Source organism: Botryllus schlosseri, chromosome 14 (genome assembly GCF_051294905.1).
Source record: "Botryllus schlosseri isolate E-star chromosome 14, Bs_hap1, whole genome shotgun sequence".
NCBI classification, from domain to species: Eukaryota; Metazoa; Chordata; class Ascidiacea; order Stolidobranchia; family Styelidae; genus Botryllus; species Botryllus schlosseri.
The window spans coordinates 21,044,862-21,060,171 of NC_137249.1; the positions used below are offsets into that span (position 1 = coordinate 21,044,862).

The following is a 15,310-nucleotide window of genomic DNA, read 5'->3' on the forward strand; positions in this document are numbered from 1 at the left end:
ATCGTAATAAATGTACGAAAATGGTAATTGGCAAAAGCGCGGAATAAATAACACGGAAAATTAAACTGAAAGGTATGTGCGAACTGCTGACCGACAAACAATTCCAGAAATGGTATAGAAGGGTAAATACCGGATGTGTAATACTCATAACTTCTGAGTATTTAGGAAGCTGCCAGATGCTGTAAAAAAAGTTGTGAAATTTGCAAAAACTTGCCCTAGTTATCATGAAAGTTTTTGTGAATATAATTTAGGTAGCGGGTTACGTGGCTTCGGACACACCGCATTGTCGCACATATGAAATATTTCCTCTCGTTAAATATGACCGATCACCGTTCGGAACTACCGGTTCGCTTTCTATAATTTACTCATCACATCGTAATCTATCAGTCCAGCATGGGATGTCCTAATTTGGCAGAGTGGTCTCTGACTTTCTTAGCTTTGGACCTGTCTTTAGCAGACCATTGTTGAATCTATCTGGACAAGAGACATGGAAAACATTTTCCGCTTTTCAGAAGTAGTATATGCAGTAGTATTCGCAGTATCATTCGTTTGGATTCTAATTAGTTTCAGTTCATTTGTCTGGAGAATTTACATGTTGATGGTATAAATAACAATATCGACAGTTAATATTTTAGTCTGCCCAAGACACATCACACACTATTTGAAATGCGATATGCAAGACACAAGGCGATGTAATGAACAGATAGGAGGATGCCGAAACGACGAATTGCGGTCTCTTGATCAGGCATCCACCTTGGCCCGTCGCCGGATGTTAGTAAGGGCATTCTATGAAATATTTCACAAATCTGTGAACTATATTGTTACCAAACAATTTCTTTACCAATATGTCTGTCAAAGTCTCTTATAACATGTGTTAAAATGTTGAAGTTCAACTCTTGTGGGAAACTCAGAAAAAAAGCTGTTAAATTTGACAACTTTGAAAAAAATAAAAAATAAATGAAAAAATTGAAAAAAATATTTTTATCGGCTATAAGTAACCAAGGATGGGTTTAATAATGGTTTTTCATGTTTTTCAATTGATTGTTAAAATTTACATTTTACTACAGGCTGTTTTGTCGAAATATATGTAAAAGTATGGCACTGAGGGCATAGTTATCTAGTCATAAGTACACCGTTCAGTAATTCGATACCGAACGATTCAACAAATTCTTTATACTGTAATACATGGGTAACACACACATATATATGCTTAAAACCAGTTCAGTGATTCCTCAAATACAGTTCTAAGCCATGCAGCAAGATCTAAAATGGTATTTTCTGTATCATTCCGTTCTAAAAGATGGACGCAATTGTACCGAAGTAAAAAACGGCTATGAATCCAGCAAGGCCTTGTGTGAGTTCATTGTCAATTGTTACTGAATGGTTCGTCGCTGTTTCACCATAATTTATGGTCCTTGGCATATGCATCAGATTGGATCAGACGCTCATCTATCCAGGTAACACACTATGAGCAGTGGTTTGGGTTAATAAAGCCAACGATCCTGAGTTTCAATATTCAAACTGGAATGGCTGGATTAAGAGAATCAACGGTAATGATGCAAAACAGCGCGCACAGATCGAGTTCCTCCCAGTTATTGAAGGAGACCCTGATGACCTCAAAACCTTCTTCGCCAGTCTTAAAGAGTGCACACAGCGCGTTGGGTAGATATGGTGACCGTCGATCTTCCGATTCGACTAAAGGCTATATATATAATGATGCAGACAAATTTACCAAGCATTCCAAGGTTGAGTGGTTTTCACCTATTGAAATCTTATCTTGGACCGATTGGTGACAACATGGAATATTCTGGGCTACTAGATGTGATCCAGTTGATCTATGCTGGAAGCACAACAACCATCCAGATCATGAATGGAGGATGTTTTGACAAGGCAGTCCTTCCTCACCTCCTCGTCGATGCAGCAATTTATCAACAAACCATAGAAATTGCCTTAACTGAGGGTAAGCGTGGTGACATGAAGTCCGTCATGGAAAAGGTGACTGGTGGGGAAATGGAAGTCAGACACTGTGACCCAGTATTGCTAGTATTTGAGCGAAGGTTTGAAGAAACGTTCAATCGATTCGCAAAAGAGGAAGAACACCTGCACTCTAGGTGGAGTACCAATACATTGTAGATATGCCCAATGTCTTTATCAGAACCGAGTGACTCGCAGACCACAGTGGGAATCTGTCCTGCATTGTTACCAAGATGCTTCACACCTGCAGGCCATTATCAGCGGTTCTCAAACTTTTTTCGGCACGCCCCTTGATAAAAAATTTCGCCCCTCTTATCGTCATATCGAAAAGTATTAAAAAGAACGACCAATGTTTGCAACCCCAATGCATTGTTTGGTGGCGCGGGAGGTATTTATGGCTGTTGAGACACTTCTCAAATATGTAGTTGCAATATGTATTTCTCAACTGGATTCACAAGTACACGGTTGATGACGTAGTCGAAAACCTGAGGGAGCAGCTGAATTTAGGATGGCCATTGGCCACGCAGATCAACCTGGATGAAAAGTCAGTGACGCCGACCATGGTTGTCATGTCAAAGGTGAAAGCAGAGTTTTAATGACTCGAGTCACGATTTTTTATGACTCGACTTGACTCGAGTCATTTTCTAAAAATACGGATCTGTGTATTGACTCGACTTGTCGAGTCATTGTGCGTGACTCAAGCCAAGTCATATGACTCGAGACTCAGACGGCCAAGACCAACATTTTATGGTAATTTCGAAGAATAGTAAAGTAACCAAACTGTTGGGATTTCGTCTAATAGTACTTGTACTTGAAAATGCGACCGGAAAATGCTAAAAGTTAGGAAAACTAGTATATTAGAAATGCGAACCATTCGATATCACCGAACAGAATTATAAAAAAAGCGGATTTAACATGGGCTTTAACAGGAAACTGAGCAGTATCAACACAATGACTTGGAGTCGGACTCGAGCAATAATACCATGACTCGGGTTCAACCCTCTGCTCGCTGCCTTGGACTCGGACTTGACTGGGTGGTGAATTGAATATGAGTCGACTTCACTCGAGTCAAAACTATAAAATTGAGATTGAATTATGACCCGGAGCCTTATGAGTTGGTTACAACCCTGGGTAAAAGCCCTTTCATCGCAAAGAAAATGTCCTAAGGTTTACAAGTAAAACATTCACATCGACTCATTGAAGTTTGCTTTCATAATTTCATTGTGGTCTTTGACGGTTACAGCGAAAATAGCGAAGGGGCGATAGGGGGGGAGATGAAGCGTCAAAATAGCCGCTTTAGTCAACCCTCGGAAATTTAGTTACAAAAGTGTGTAAAATTAGGCTGTGAGCCGTGAAGTTGACCTTATTTTTAGTCATTTCGCCAGTGATTACAGTTTGTATGCCCAATTTTTGGTACACAAAATTTGGGGGAAGATGATCGGTGTTGAGCTTGAAAAGGGGGCGATGGGTCGAAAAAGGTTGGGAACCACTGTTCTAGAGGAAGACAGCGACAGGAGCGATAAAACCGGAGACACGACCTCTAACAGAGGGTGCAGCTTCATAACGTTCACTCCGTGAGTACCTGCAGACCCGGGATTTGATTCGTTTACAGAACTTGTCGCCGAACCCCAGCGATTACGGATGGACAATAGGCGTGCATAGATATGAGCCTGGTGAGCTATTGCAGTTCAGAAGCTATAGTTGTCATAAAGATTGCAACAACCGATTATACAGCTGCAAGAAGAATGAGGTCACGTGCATTTCAGCCTGTGGAGTATGTAAAGACCCTATTATGCAATAATTGCAGTTACGATGATGTAGAGTCCGAAGAAGGCATAGGCGATGCATGTTGAAATGTCTGATATTGTGCATGTGAAATAGGCTACCTCTTCAGTGAACATAGCTATGCGAAATGAAGGCGATTTTGTGCATGAATATAAAAGTGGGTGTGGCGTTTTTCACAAAGCAGAGCCTGTAGTGAATTATAAGTGTTAACAATCAATTGAGAATCATGGAAAACCATTATTAAACACGTCCTAAGTTACTTATGGGCGATAAAGATTTTTTCTTTTATTTATTTATTTATTTTTTAATTCGTCAAATTCACAAATCAGAGCCTGCAGTGAATTATAAGTGTTAACAATCAATTGAGAATCATGGAAAACCATTATTAAACACGTCCTAAGTTACTTATGGGCGATAAATATTTTTTAATTTTTTTTTAAATTTGTTTTAAATTCGTCAAATTTAACAGCTTTTTTGGGGGGTTTCCCACAAGAGTTGAACTTCAACATTTTAACACATGTTATTACACACCTTACCAAACATATTGGTGAAGAAATTGTTTGGTAACAATATAGTTCACAGATTTTCACAAGTTTCCCTTACTATGTGACTCTTTTTTATACTGATCTTTATTGGTCAGTCCTTGTCTTCTTTCGTTTTTCATTGAGTCTTTTACTGGGCTTTTCTGTCGCCTTTAGAACAACGACAAGGGGGACGAGGAGCCCAGAATAACCTCCGACTGCGGGTCTTGAACCCAGACCGTCTGCGTAAGTGGCACCGACGTTCACCACAACGCTATCTTCCCCGCCAGTGAGTGTGTTAATTAGGGATGGTGTTAACGTGAGGTTCACGTTCGCGTTCTGTGTGTGGACCTCACAAGTTTAGAGGTTCACGTTCACAAGCAAACCTTGGTAGGTTCTGCACGGTGAACCTATTTCATATATTACAGTTTTCACTTCATTATAACATCTTTGGTCAAAATCTATTGCATTTCAACTGCGGGCCACTGCATGCATGGCGCTGGCAGCATAAAAAATCAACACTAAACGAGTATGCACCTTGACACTCTCAAAAATTTTACTGGCTTTGTTACAAAAGTTTGCTCGAAATATCCAGCTTTCCATTTGTGAATATTCAGTGACTCTCTGCTATGAGCTTGACCCGAAATCATTCAACATCAAGAGCGAAATACACTACAAGTAGGTAGTCAGCGAATGATTCTTATTCAACCAATCAATGAAATTGATATCGTTCACTGATGTAAAAAATCTAGCTGGCGTACGGGGTCAATCTTGATTTCATATGTTTAATGCAGGATTGTAATGGCTCGACTCGAGTTAGACTCGGGTCACGAACATCCAGTGAGTCGACTTGACTGGGCCATTTTCTTTAAATACGAAAATGACTTGACTCGACTTGACTCGACTTGACTCGACTTGACTGAGTATTGACTCGATTTGGACTCGAGTCATTGCGTATGACTCGAACCAAGTCATATGACTCGATACTGAGACGGCCGAGACCGATATTTCATTGAAATTATTTCGAAGAACAATAGTAAAATAACCACACAGATCGTCTATTGGTACAAGTACTTGAAAATGCGACCAGGATCTGCTAAAAGTGAGGAAAATTATTATGTTACAAATGCGAACCTTTCGATATCACTAAACAGTGTTCTAAAAAGTGGGTTTAACAAGACTTTAACAGGAAACTGAGCAGTCAACACAATGACTGGGACTCGGAATCGACTCTCTGCTCGCTGACTTGGACTCGGACTTGAATCGGTGGTGAATTGAAAATGACTCGACTTGACTCGAGTCAAAACTAAAAAAGTGAGATGGACTTGTGATTCGGAGCCTTGTGACTTGATTACAACCCTGGTTTATTGCATAATAAAACCAAATCGACGACTGCTGTATAACTTGTTAATGGCGAAATATCGGTAGCGAGTAGGTTATAGAAACCCGTTTCACAATCTGCTCAATATAAACGTAGCAATTCTCAGACGCCGAATACATTGTCCGGTCTAGTCTAGACCGTTAAGGCGTAAGCTTATATTCCCTTGCAAGTCTTCGTCGAAATTATTGGCAAAGGGACGGAAGATATTATTATTATGGGATGATTATATCATTTGATAGCCCCGCAGTTATACATTTGGCGACATTGTGGCATTATATAGCCCGATTCGTCGCTAGGTGTCGTGAACACTAATACATGCTGTCACTTCACTTAAATGTAGGGTTAAAATTAGCGATATGACGTCACGTGACGTCATGAGGTTCACGTTCGCATTCACACAGAACAATTAAAAAGGTTCGCGTTCACATGACCCTGAACCGTTGAGAGGTTAACACTAGGGATGGTGTGAACGCGAGGTTCACGTTCGCGTTCTGTGTGTGAACCTCGAAAATTTAGAGGTTCGCGTTCACAACAGAACCTTGGTAGGTTCTGCACTGTGAACCTTTTTCATATATTACAATTTTCACGTCATCATGAGATCTTTGATTCGAACTTATTGCAGCTCAACTGCATGCCATTCTATGCATGGTTCTGGCAGCATGAAAAATCAACACAAAACAGGCATGCACCTTGACAATCTCAAATAATTTTCTTGTTTTGTTGCCAAAGTTTGCTCTGAATATCCAGCTTTCGTTTGCGAATATTTACTGACTCGCTGCTGTGAGCTTGACCCGCAGTCACGCATCATCACGAGCGAAATACACTACATGTAGTCAGCGAAGGATGCTTATTCAACCAATCAATGAGATTGATATCGTTTTTTGATGCATTAAATGAAGCAGGCGTATGAGGTCAATCTTGACTTCATATGTTTACTGTATCTTCAAAACCATATCCGTGGGATTGAGCTGTTGGCTACAGCTGTATATAACTTGTAGGGTAGCCTAATATCGGTAGCAAGTATAGAAACCTGTTTTCCACTCTGCTCAATATAAATGTTGCAATACTCAGACGCCGAATACATGGTCCGGTCTGGCCAAGACCGTTAAGGCGTAAGCTTTATATACCCTGGTAAGTCCTCATGGAAATTGTTGGCAAAGCGATGGATGATTTTGATTTTATGGGAGTATTATATCATTTGATTGTCTCAGTTGATACATTTAGCGACGTTTAAAACGCCAATATGTACTTCAGCATTGTGACATTATGTGGGCCGAGTCGTCGCTAGGTATCGTACATTAATGTAGGCTATCACTTCATTGTCAGATAGGGTCGGAATTAGCAATATGACGTCACGTGACGTCATGAGGTTCACGTTCGCGTTCACACAGAACCTTTCAAAAAGGTTCGCGTTCACACGAACCTGAACCTTTCAGAGGTTCACACCATCCCTAGTTAACACCATCACTACACTGGTAATGCTTTTATTTTATGAAAATAAAATTACACTGCATTTTAACGATCCGCCATAATTTTTATTACCGTATACTAATATCGCAAAGTGTTAACAACATAGCCGATACAGCTTTTCGGTATAGCTTTTCGACTAAACTGCGGGCCTTGTTATATTGGCGACATTTTCTATATCATGACATCTAAATCGGGGTGTTCGAGTAAACAAAGATTAGTATCACATTTACATAGCGACACTATCATTTGCTTCCCATGCTCTCGAACATGATACCTCCTGTGATGCATCTATGTGAACCAAGTTCTCTGAAACTTCCACATAGCTCAATTTGCAGCTTTTGACAGTCCATGCGAACGTATCATGACCGTTTTCACAACTACTTACTACCTTACTTTAGTAGATCTCTACTAAAGTCAGAAAATTCTATTTCCACTTCAAGTAGTTTCAGGTTGCTTTCAAAATTACTACTACTTACGCTTCAGTAGTTTTGTGCGTCGCTATTTCTATTTCTACTGGAGTAGCTTTCTTGACTACTTTGAGCATCTCTGGATTTTCTGGATTTTCCCTATCAGACAATGCACAGTGAAGGCCTACAATAACGCCGAAAATAGCACACACGAAGATTATCATTTCCAGAAGCAAACAGTCAACGTATATATCTATGAAATATTTTGATTCCTAGGTAACCACTTTCCGTAGATGGTACCAATCACAATAATGGTATGGGTATTCAGACAGGCAATCCTCTCAATTTCTGGCAGGCAAGCGCAGCTTCCAGGCCTTTGGTGGCCTTCTGCAATTGGAGTCTCTGATCCTCGGGTGCGAAATAGTCTGTGGCAGCTTTTAAAGCTGCGATCGAAGATTGGTACACGGAAATGGCATCTCTAACGTTTCTTGTCAGTAGATACAGGTTTGCTTTCCAGCGTAGCAATATTCCGTATACGTTACACTTTGTCGCTTGCGCGTCATACTCCAAGAGACTTTGAATTGCGTCTTCAGTCACTTTCAAAGAACGAGCGACGTTTCCCATCATATAATGCACTCTCGCGACAATGAAATCTCGTATACTGCATCGTCGACAACGCTTTCATCACTATGGTCCTTCATGTCACTGCGATATCGTGATGCGAGGTAGAGAAAGAAACCACTTATATTCCTCTTACGTGTGCCAGCGTAAAATAGCGTCAGATGAACCATTAACTCAAGAGACAAGAGAAAACGTCGTAGCGAGCCGACGCAATACTGTGCATCATGAGACTTTTCCACCACAGTCCTTTTAATGATCGCATACTCCAACAGGATTCTTCCGCACGATCGTAGAAGCCCGCCAATATCATATTTCGTCGGAAGGATGCGCGTGTACCAAATCGTCAAATCCACAACGGGGACGTCGATGTTGATGATGGCATTGACAAAGTTTCCGTAGGCCAATTCACCATTACCGTCCATGGCGGCACATTCTGCAAAAAGCAGCAGTATGCCAGGACCAACCTCTTTCTTATATTCGACTACCTGCTGCAATTGCAATCGTGCTTCTTCATACTCCCCGCGTTCCATGAGATAATACGCCATGCCTAGAGGTAGGTGAGTGCAAATAATGATCACAATGTAATGCGGCGACGAAATATATTACGTAGTCATGATGTATTGGATGATACAAACACGCGCCGTAAAGATGTCAGACGATTTGTATCGTTAGAATATTTGGCAGGGCTGGGATGACTCGAGATATATTCACATTTTCACTGACTGGACTCATGTCACTGACCTCAATCGACTCATGAAGAGATATGTAAAATGACTGGTGACCAGGAGAAAAATTCGAAAGTCAAATATTCTAAGTCATAGATACTATTTTCCATTTTGCACAGCATTCCGGACCCCCAAATGACCACGTCATAAAGAAAATCGTTTTATATGACACCCGTATCAAGTACAGCCTAAAAATTCAAAATTTGGATTCGTCTACTCCGAAAACAAACCTCACTTACACCGATAATGCCAAACCCTCAACCAGATTACGCTGTAATCAACAGCCACGATTCAAGATGGTTCGCAAACACTAGACCAGTGGTTCCCAACCTTTGTCTTTTCGGGCCCCTTTATACCGACACGCACCCCCTAAATTGCAGCTGAAGTTTCGTGTAACCGTCATCTGTTTTGTGCAAATATCAACTGTTGGCTAGTTATAAACAGCAACAAAATGACTGGTATTGCATTCAACATCATGCATTAGGAAGATTCATTATTTCCAAGCGAATTCTATAGCTGCATTTCTCGAAATACGCAGCCGTGTCTTGAAAATCCGCGCATTCGATTTCAAATGACCGAGTGCTGAAAATCTATTTTCAAAAAGCTATAGGCCGTGGCGAATGTTACTTCTTTGCGTATAAACGCAACATTTGTGGCACCAAAATTGAGAAACAGATTTTTAATGAATGTATGACGTCCAGCCTACAGCTAGCAGCTCATCGACCTTAACCAATTCTAACACGCGATTTTGTATATCACAGGAGAAATAAGATGTTTGCCAAGAAGTTTTTTCCAAAACCACAACATCTCGAAACAACAATATGTTGGTATCGGTGAGCTATTGGTAGTTTGGGAATTAGAATGAGTTCGCACAGTCGAATATTCCATCTTATATTGTCATTCTGATTATGCGAGTTCTGAAGTTTTAGCAGTTATGAAGCGGAACTGCCTCGTGATTTAACAAATTTAAGACATATACAAATTAGGTTACGAACCATCTTACAAATTTGGGGGTTTCACGGACCCACTGAAAATGCTATGTGGACCCCCGGTTGAGAATCACCAGACTCTAATATAATTCCACGCTCTTAGCGAAAAGAGTATTTCCAATCGTGTATCACCCCATATACACACGGGTGTGAATATAAGTATATACGCAAATGACACACGAATCCAGAACCTATCTCAGACTTATACCGCGGTGTAAATCATTTTTATCCTAATTATGCATTCACGCAGGATTTATGACCGCAATTAATTCAGAGTTGTGTTCTGTTTTCGTGTAGGCCTACCACCCTTTGCGTCCCTTTGGGGGTGAACACACACTATACTGACATCACTTGATCATTACTTCTAGAAACAGCAGCCTTGTCGCGTGTTATCGACGAATCTGAATCCAAGTCCGCGGGAGCTGATGCTTGAGTGACAGAGTCCGGGGTACGATTATCTGGAGGTTAGGCCACGTTATATTGAAAGCGTTGATTTCAATATATTCTAACGCTCACCAGTTGTCTCTTGTGCCGAAGACTTCGTAGTCTCGCTGCTACTGGTAGCGTTAAAAACGAACGTCGAAAGCAACTGCGCTTCAGAAATCTGAAGCTCGCTGTCAATCACAATAGCAACACGTTGTTCGAATGCAATATAACTTCAATAATATTTAATAACGATAAGAGCATTGGCGTTGCTTCCCTTACGCAAGGGCGAAGCCAGAAAAAGAATGTGGGGGCAATTATTACAAGTTTCTCAATTCCATTTTATGATTTGCACAAACGTTATGAACTCGGCGTTCGGTGCCGGCTTACCTGTATGTCGGCGTTACAATCGGTTGACAACCAGTTGAGTCCTCGTCATCTAAAGATTCGACATTGAAATGAGCTGCATATAGCCAGGATTAGAGTATTTCGAATTCGATTTATAGACCATTAAAAAGGGAGATCCGAGTTTCTTATTGTTTACAGAGCGTCGTCAATCGCTAAGGCCGCAGTAGGCTAGGTCATTTGATTAGTTGGCAATGCGTGTCTCGAGAGCAATCTGAGATTTCTCGCGAGCAGCTGGATGATTGAACTTAGGAGGAAGACTCTGAATGGCACACGGCACAAAGGGTGCATTTTCCAGATCTCACTGTAGCGTCGGGTGCACATCATGTTGTCTGAGCTTTCTGGTACCAAATTTATCTTTCATACCGATTCTCATGGGTGCAGTTGGTTGTTTTCCCGTGGAGCCCCAAGTAGGGAGTGATAGGTGGCACATGTAAAAAGACCCCGCTATACCTGGATATATCTCCATAATGATTGGTGTATTTGACTCGCTAACATTCATTGCAATGTGTGTAGGCAAATTCTGGTGTCGGAAAGTGTCGACCGTCCGATTTGCACCCTACGCTGTGGTGGAAATCGGCGAGATGCACCAGTACAAAGTTTGCACCCGAAATAGCCAATACGCCATTACCGTTTACAGTGTTGACCTATATGCCTCGGGGCGGTTGAAACCTTTCATTTTGGCGGATGGAACTGTTTCCATCAACTTACCGTTATGTATTTTGCCGACGAACTCGATTTCAGAAGAGGATATCACATGGAAACGAACACGAACTCTGAAAATATATATCGAACTGTAGCCAACGCAGGAACGCGTATATAAGGTGAACACTGTTCAGCCCAATCTCCAACTCAACTCAATCTAGGCTGGAGTTTCCCTCGGGCTGGCTAAGAAAAATGCCAAATACTTATAACATAAGGATACCATGATGCTGCAAATATATATTTACAGAATTTGTCCAAAACCCTGGCATGTTCTTTCGCGGTTCGCACGATTTCCCTTCAGCTATCAACGGTAAGATGCGTTCTACGAAATCGAATTTTATTAATTAGTCTTGGCAACACCGTTACAAACCTCAACGAGATGTTGTGCGTCGCCACTTGGAAAGCTTTTTTTAGGCCATCGGTGTAAACGCATGGTCTATGTCCGACTTGCTTTATAAAGGTTACTCACCCGTTCTCACCACAGGCCACCGGCTAACTACTGTTGGTTAGATGCGCCATATACCCTCGTCAAACGGCTTCCAGGCGACGCCACGAAACTATTACAAATTCACTTCACTTCAAATTTAATTTTGAATTAAATTTATTTGTGAAGAAACGAATCGTGGCCCCTGGATATTTTAACTTGCGCCCTTCGCCCATGCTATGTTATAGTAGGCCTACAATTCCGTGACTTGTCACAATCTCGCTTCATGAACTCTGCTGGAACTACAACCGCGCGTTGTGGAATAATCTACAAAAATGACAGCTGATGCCGCCACTCGGGTCATTCGCTTTCGAGCTGGATGACTTATAGCGACGCACTTATTTGAAATTTGTTATCAATTGTTCATGTATTGGAAACTGAAGGAATGCTAATGCTAACATATGTTGCTGGTTCTCGGAAAGCGATCAAAAATCACAATTGAATGCTGAATTGACTCTCTCAACTTCGGTTGCTTTTTGAAATAAGGAGCAAGGTGTTCTTCGAGTTTGGATCTAGATTATCTGTTAGACCCTAAATAACCACAAACACTATCTGCTAGACGGGACATAACAATTGATGTCGAGACCTGCTCAACACCATCGCTATTATCTGCATTACATATATTTTTACATGGTTTTCGCTCATCTCAAATTCGTTTCCTTACCGTTCATCCACTCCAATCAATTGATTGACGTACGTATCAACATTCATCGCAATTTATAGAACTGATAGTAAACTAATAGTCGACAATGTAAAGTCTGTGACAACACGCGACGAAATCGAGCTCATTATTCAGCTGCGGTCACTATATATCAGGAACCACCATTTGCGCGCAAGTGAAGGCAAAGGACCACGAACCAAACAACAATCTACTCCTAGTCGCAGTGATTCAGGTCGAGTCAATTACGCACAGGACGAAGAATGTTCCAGTTTGTAATTATTACTAAAACCTGTCCAATGGTAATGGTAAAGTTTTCGCCCTCTATGCACGTTGCACGGTGCCTGCCACGAGTTCGTTCCCTTTTTAGCACAATATATGTCAACTAGAAATCGGTTGAGCTACCCAACAGTTTATGGTCGGCCGTGACGATAATCACATGTAACACCAAATGGAATTAACGAAATGAAGTCCAGTTACTGTTTATATATAGAAGGCCAGTGCTCTTCAATCTTTTTCGTCGTGGTACACTCACGGATTACGTATAGTAAGCCTAATCTAGAATTGTTTAACCTCATTGCTATTCACGGCCGTGTTTCGATTCCATATCTAGCTTACGGCTGCATTACAGCAGAAAGTCGTCTTGGCCCATCTGGACGTCATATACTCATGTTAAATTGGCTACCGGTAACTTCGCACCGCGGAGAGCCCTCGCGGTGTTCTGTGTCATCACTGATTTCTTGAGAGATATCTTGCGTATAAAAGTTTGAAATTGTAGCATCAGAACACCCCGCCGACTTCCTATCTCTTCCCCAAAATATCTAGTGTAAATGTTAGGAAAATAAATCTGGGTTGCCTTCGTGGTCGCGTAGGGCGAGAAATAATATTCCATCTGGAAAATTACTTTCGTCGATAAGAGTGCTAGTTTCATACATTACTGTCATACATGTCCATTCGTAACCCACGTGAACATATTAACCGATAGAGCTGACGGAGAGGGTGTCTTCGAAAATTTCGGCACAAAATTAATGATGATGCATCGTCCGGATTTTATTAATCAATTTATTCCTTGTTGTTATTTTTAACCTTCCATCAGGATTGCACGCATAGTCAAAATACATATTGAAATCATCCAAACGTGCGCGAAGAGCCTTCATTCGTAAGATGCACACGGTTCCGACTTGGTATTTATTTATGGGCTGCATCATTTTCCTCTGCGATTCGCATTTGAACGGTGAGACTCACATTACACTATTATATGCCTACGTCCCTTTAATTATGTACACTGCGCTATATATAAGCATCTCACAGAAAGTACTAATTCATTTTGTTCGATTTTTCATGCAATTTGTTGCAATTTCTTTATGCAACCAACTTTTTACTGAAAATATTTGGCACTGGATGTAAATAGATTACTTGATATTTCACTGTCATATAAATTTGAGGTCTTTTCTGATTTGACGTACATTCAGGCGAGACCGCCGAAAAATATATTTCCACAGTGTCAAATTTTTCAGCCTGTTGATTTTGTTGAAGTCCCAACACTGAGTTTTGCTACGGTGCCTTGGGTACGGAACGATTCGAGTATCTCATACCATAATAATTTCAAGTAACTTATCCATAAATGCAACTTTTTAGTGCAACTTTTGTGAAAATTAAATGCAACTTCTACTGTAATATTTTTGAAAAATATGTCTAACTTTGCACAGATTTGACTGCAGCAAAAACTTGCCATGTGATGAGTAAAAGTGTCGCTTATGCCATCACATAAAGAATCTCACTTAACAACTACGTACCGTACAGCTGATATGAACATGATTGTATGTATAATGTATATTGCACACCAGCGCGGTCAAAATGGTCTGAAGCCTGTATATTGTGATAGCTAGTCATTGATACATTTTAATGCGGATCTGGTACACCCCAGTACACCCCATCCGAGTGGTACCCCTTTATCAATTTTGGTACCCCCTCCAGGGCGTACGATACACCCGGTTAAAGAGCCCTGTAGTAGGCTACATGTAATGCTCCCCAAACTACATTTAACCTTGTTACAACAAACTCAATATGTTGGTGGTTGATTGATATTTGAACCGGTACTGACTGTTCGCCAGGGAGATAGAGCGGGACGCGTTTGTTTGTTTGTGATATTCACAGTGTGTGTCGACTACAACGGTCATCGCACCACGTGCGCGGGTCAGATGGAGAGAAGGAGCCTAGATCAGAGCTCTTCAACCGGGTATATCGTACACCCTAGGGCAGTGGTGTGCAAACTTTTGTGGCTTAGCGGGCCTCATTCAACATATGAATCCTTCCGCAGGCCGCACTATAGTCAATTTAGGACTATAATCCAAAACTCGTGTCCCAGGACATTTGGCTAATACTAATACATATATATTTAGAACAGGGATGTCGAACATACGTCCCGTGGGCCGCATCCGGCCCGCCAGTCGATTTTGTCCGGCCCGCGAAGCAATTCTGAAGAATGGCTGTAATATCCAACATATTTCTGACAAATGTTGAGATTTTTAGTGTGAAGGATTTTCCTTAAATAATCTCCCAAGACACCAAATGTCGAGTATGTTCATAGGCCACAGATCTGACTGTAGGATGTGGTTTCACTGTAGTCACCATCAGCAACACCCAATTCCGAGAACAGTTTCCCGGACAAAATGGATCAAAAAGTAGTTATTCACAGAAGTGACAACGCTAGTTATAAACCGGTATATGCGGGTTACATATTGAGAATATAATTGTTACAC

The 15,310-nt window shown here is 41.1% G+C and overlaps 1 protein-coding gene across 2 annotated transcripts; it reads right to left on the bottom strand.

The window, feature by feature from the left end:
- Positions 1-7,741: 7,741 nt before the first annotated feature.
- Positions 7,742-12,709, bottom strand: LOC145454964 (uncharacterized). 2 transcript variants are annotated; one of them, XM_080332890.1, is made up of 6 exons: positions 12,555-12,707; positions 11,413-11,477; positions 10,687-10,735; positions 10,390-10,487; positions 10,236-10,331; positions 7,742-8,706 (listed from the first exon to the last, which is right to left on the bottom strand). In XM_080332890.1, the coding sequence occupies exons 1-6, from the start codon at positions 12,599-12,601 to the stop codon at positions 8,162-8,164; spliced, it is 900 nt and encodes a 299-aa protein (XP_080189016.1). In that variant the 5' UTR covers positions 12,602-12,707; the 3' UTR covers positions 7,742-8,161. The 2 variants fall into 2 exon arrangements, with proteins under 2 accessions (XP_080189016.1, XP_080189017.1); XM_080332891.1 differs by lacking the exon at positions 10,236-10,331 and having other exon boundaries at positions 12,555-12,709.
- Positions 12,710-15,310: the final 2,601 nt, after the last annotated feature.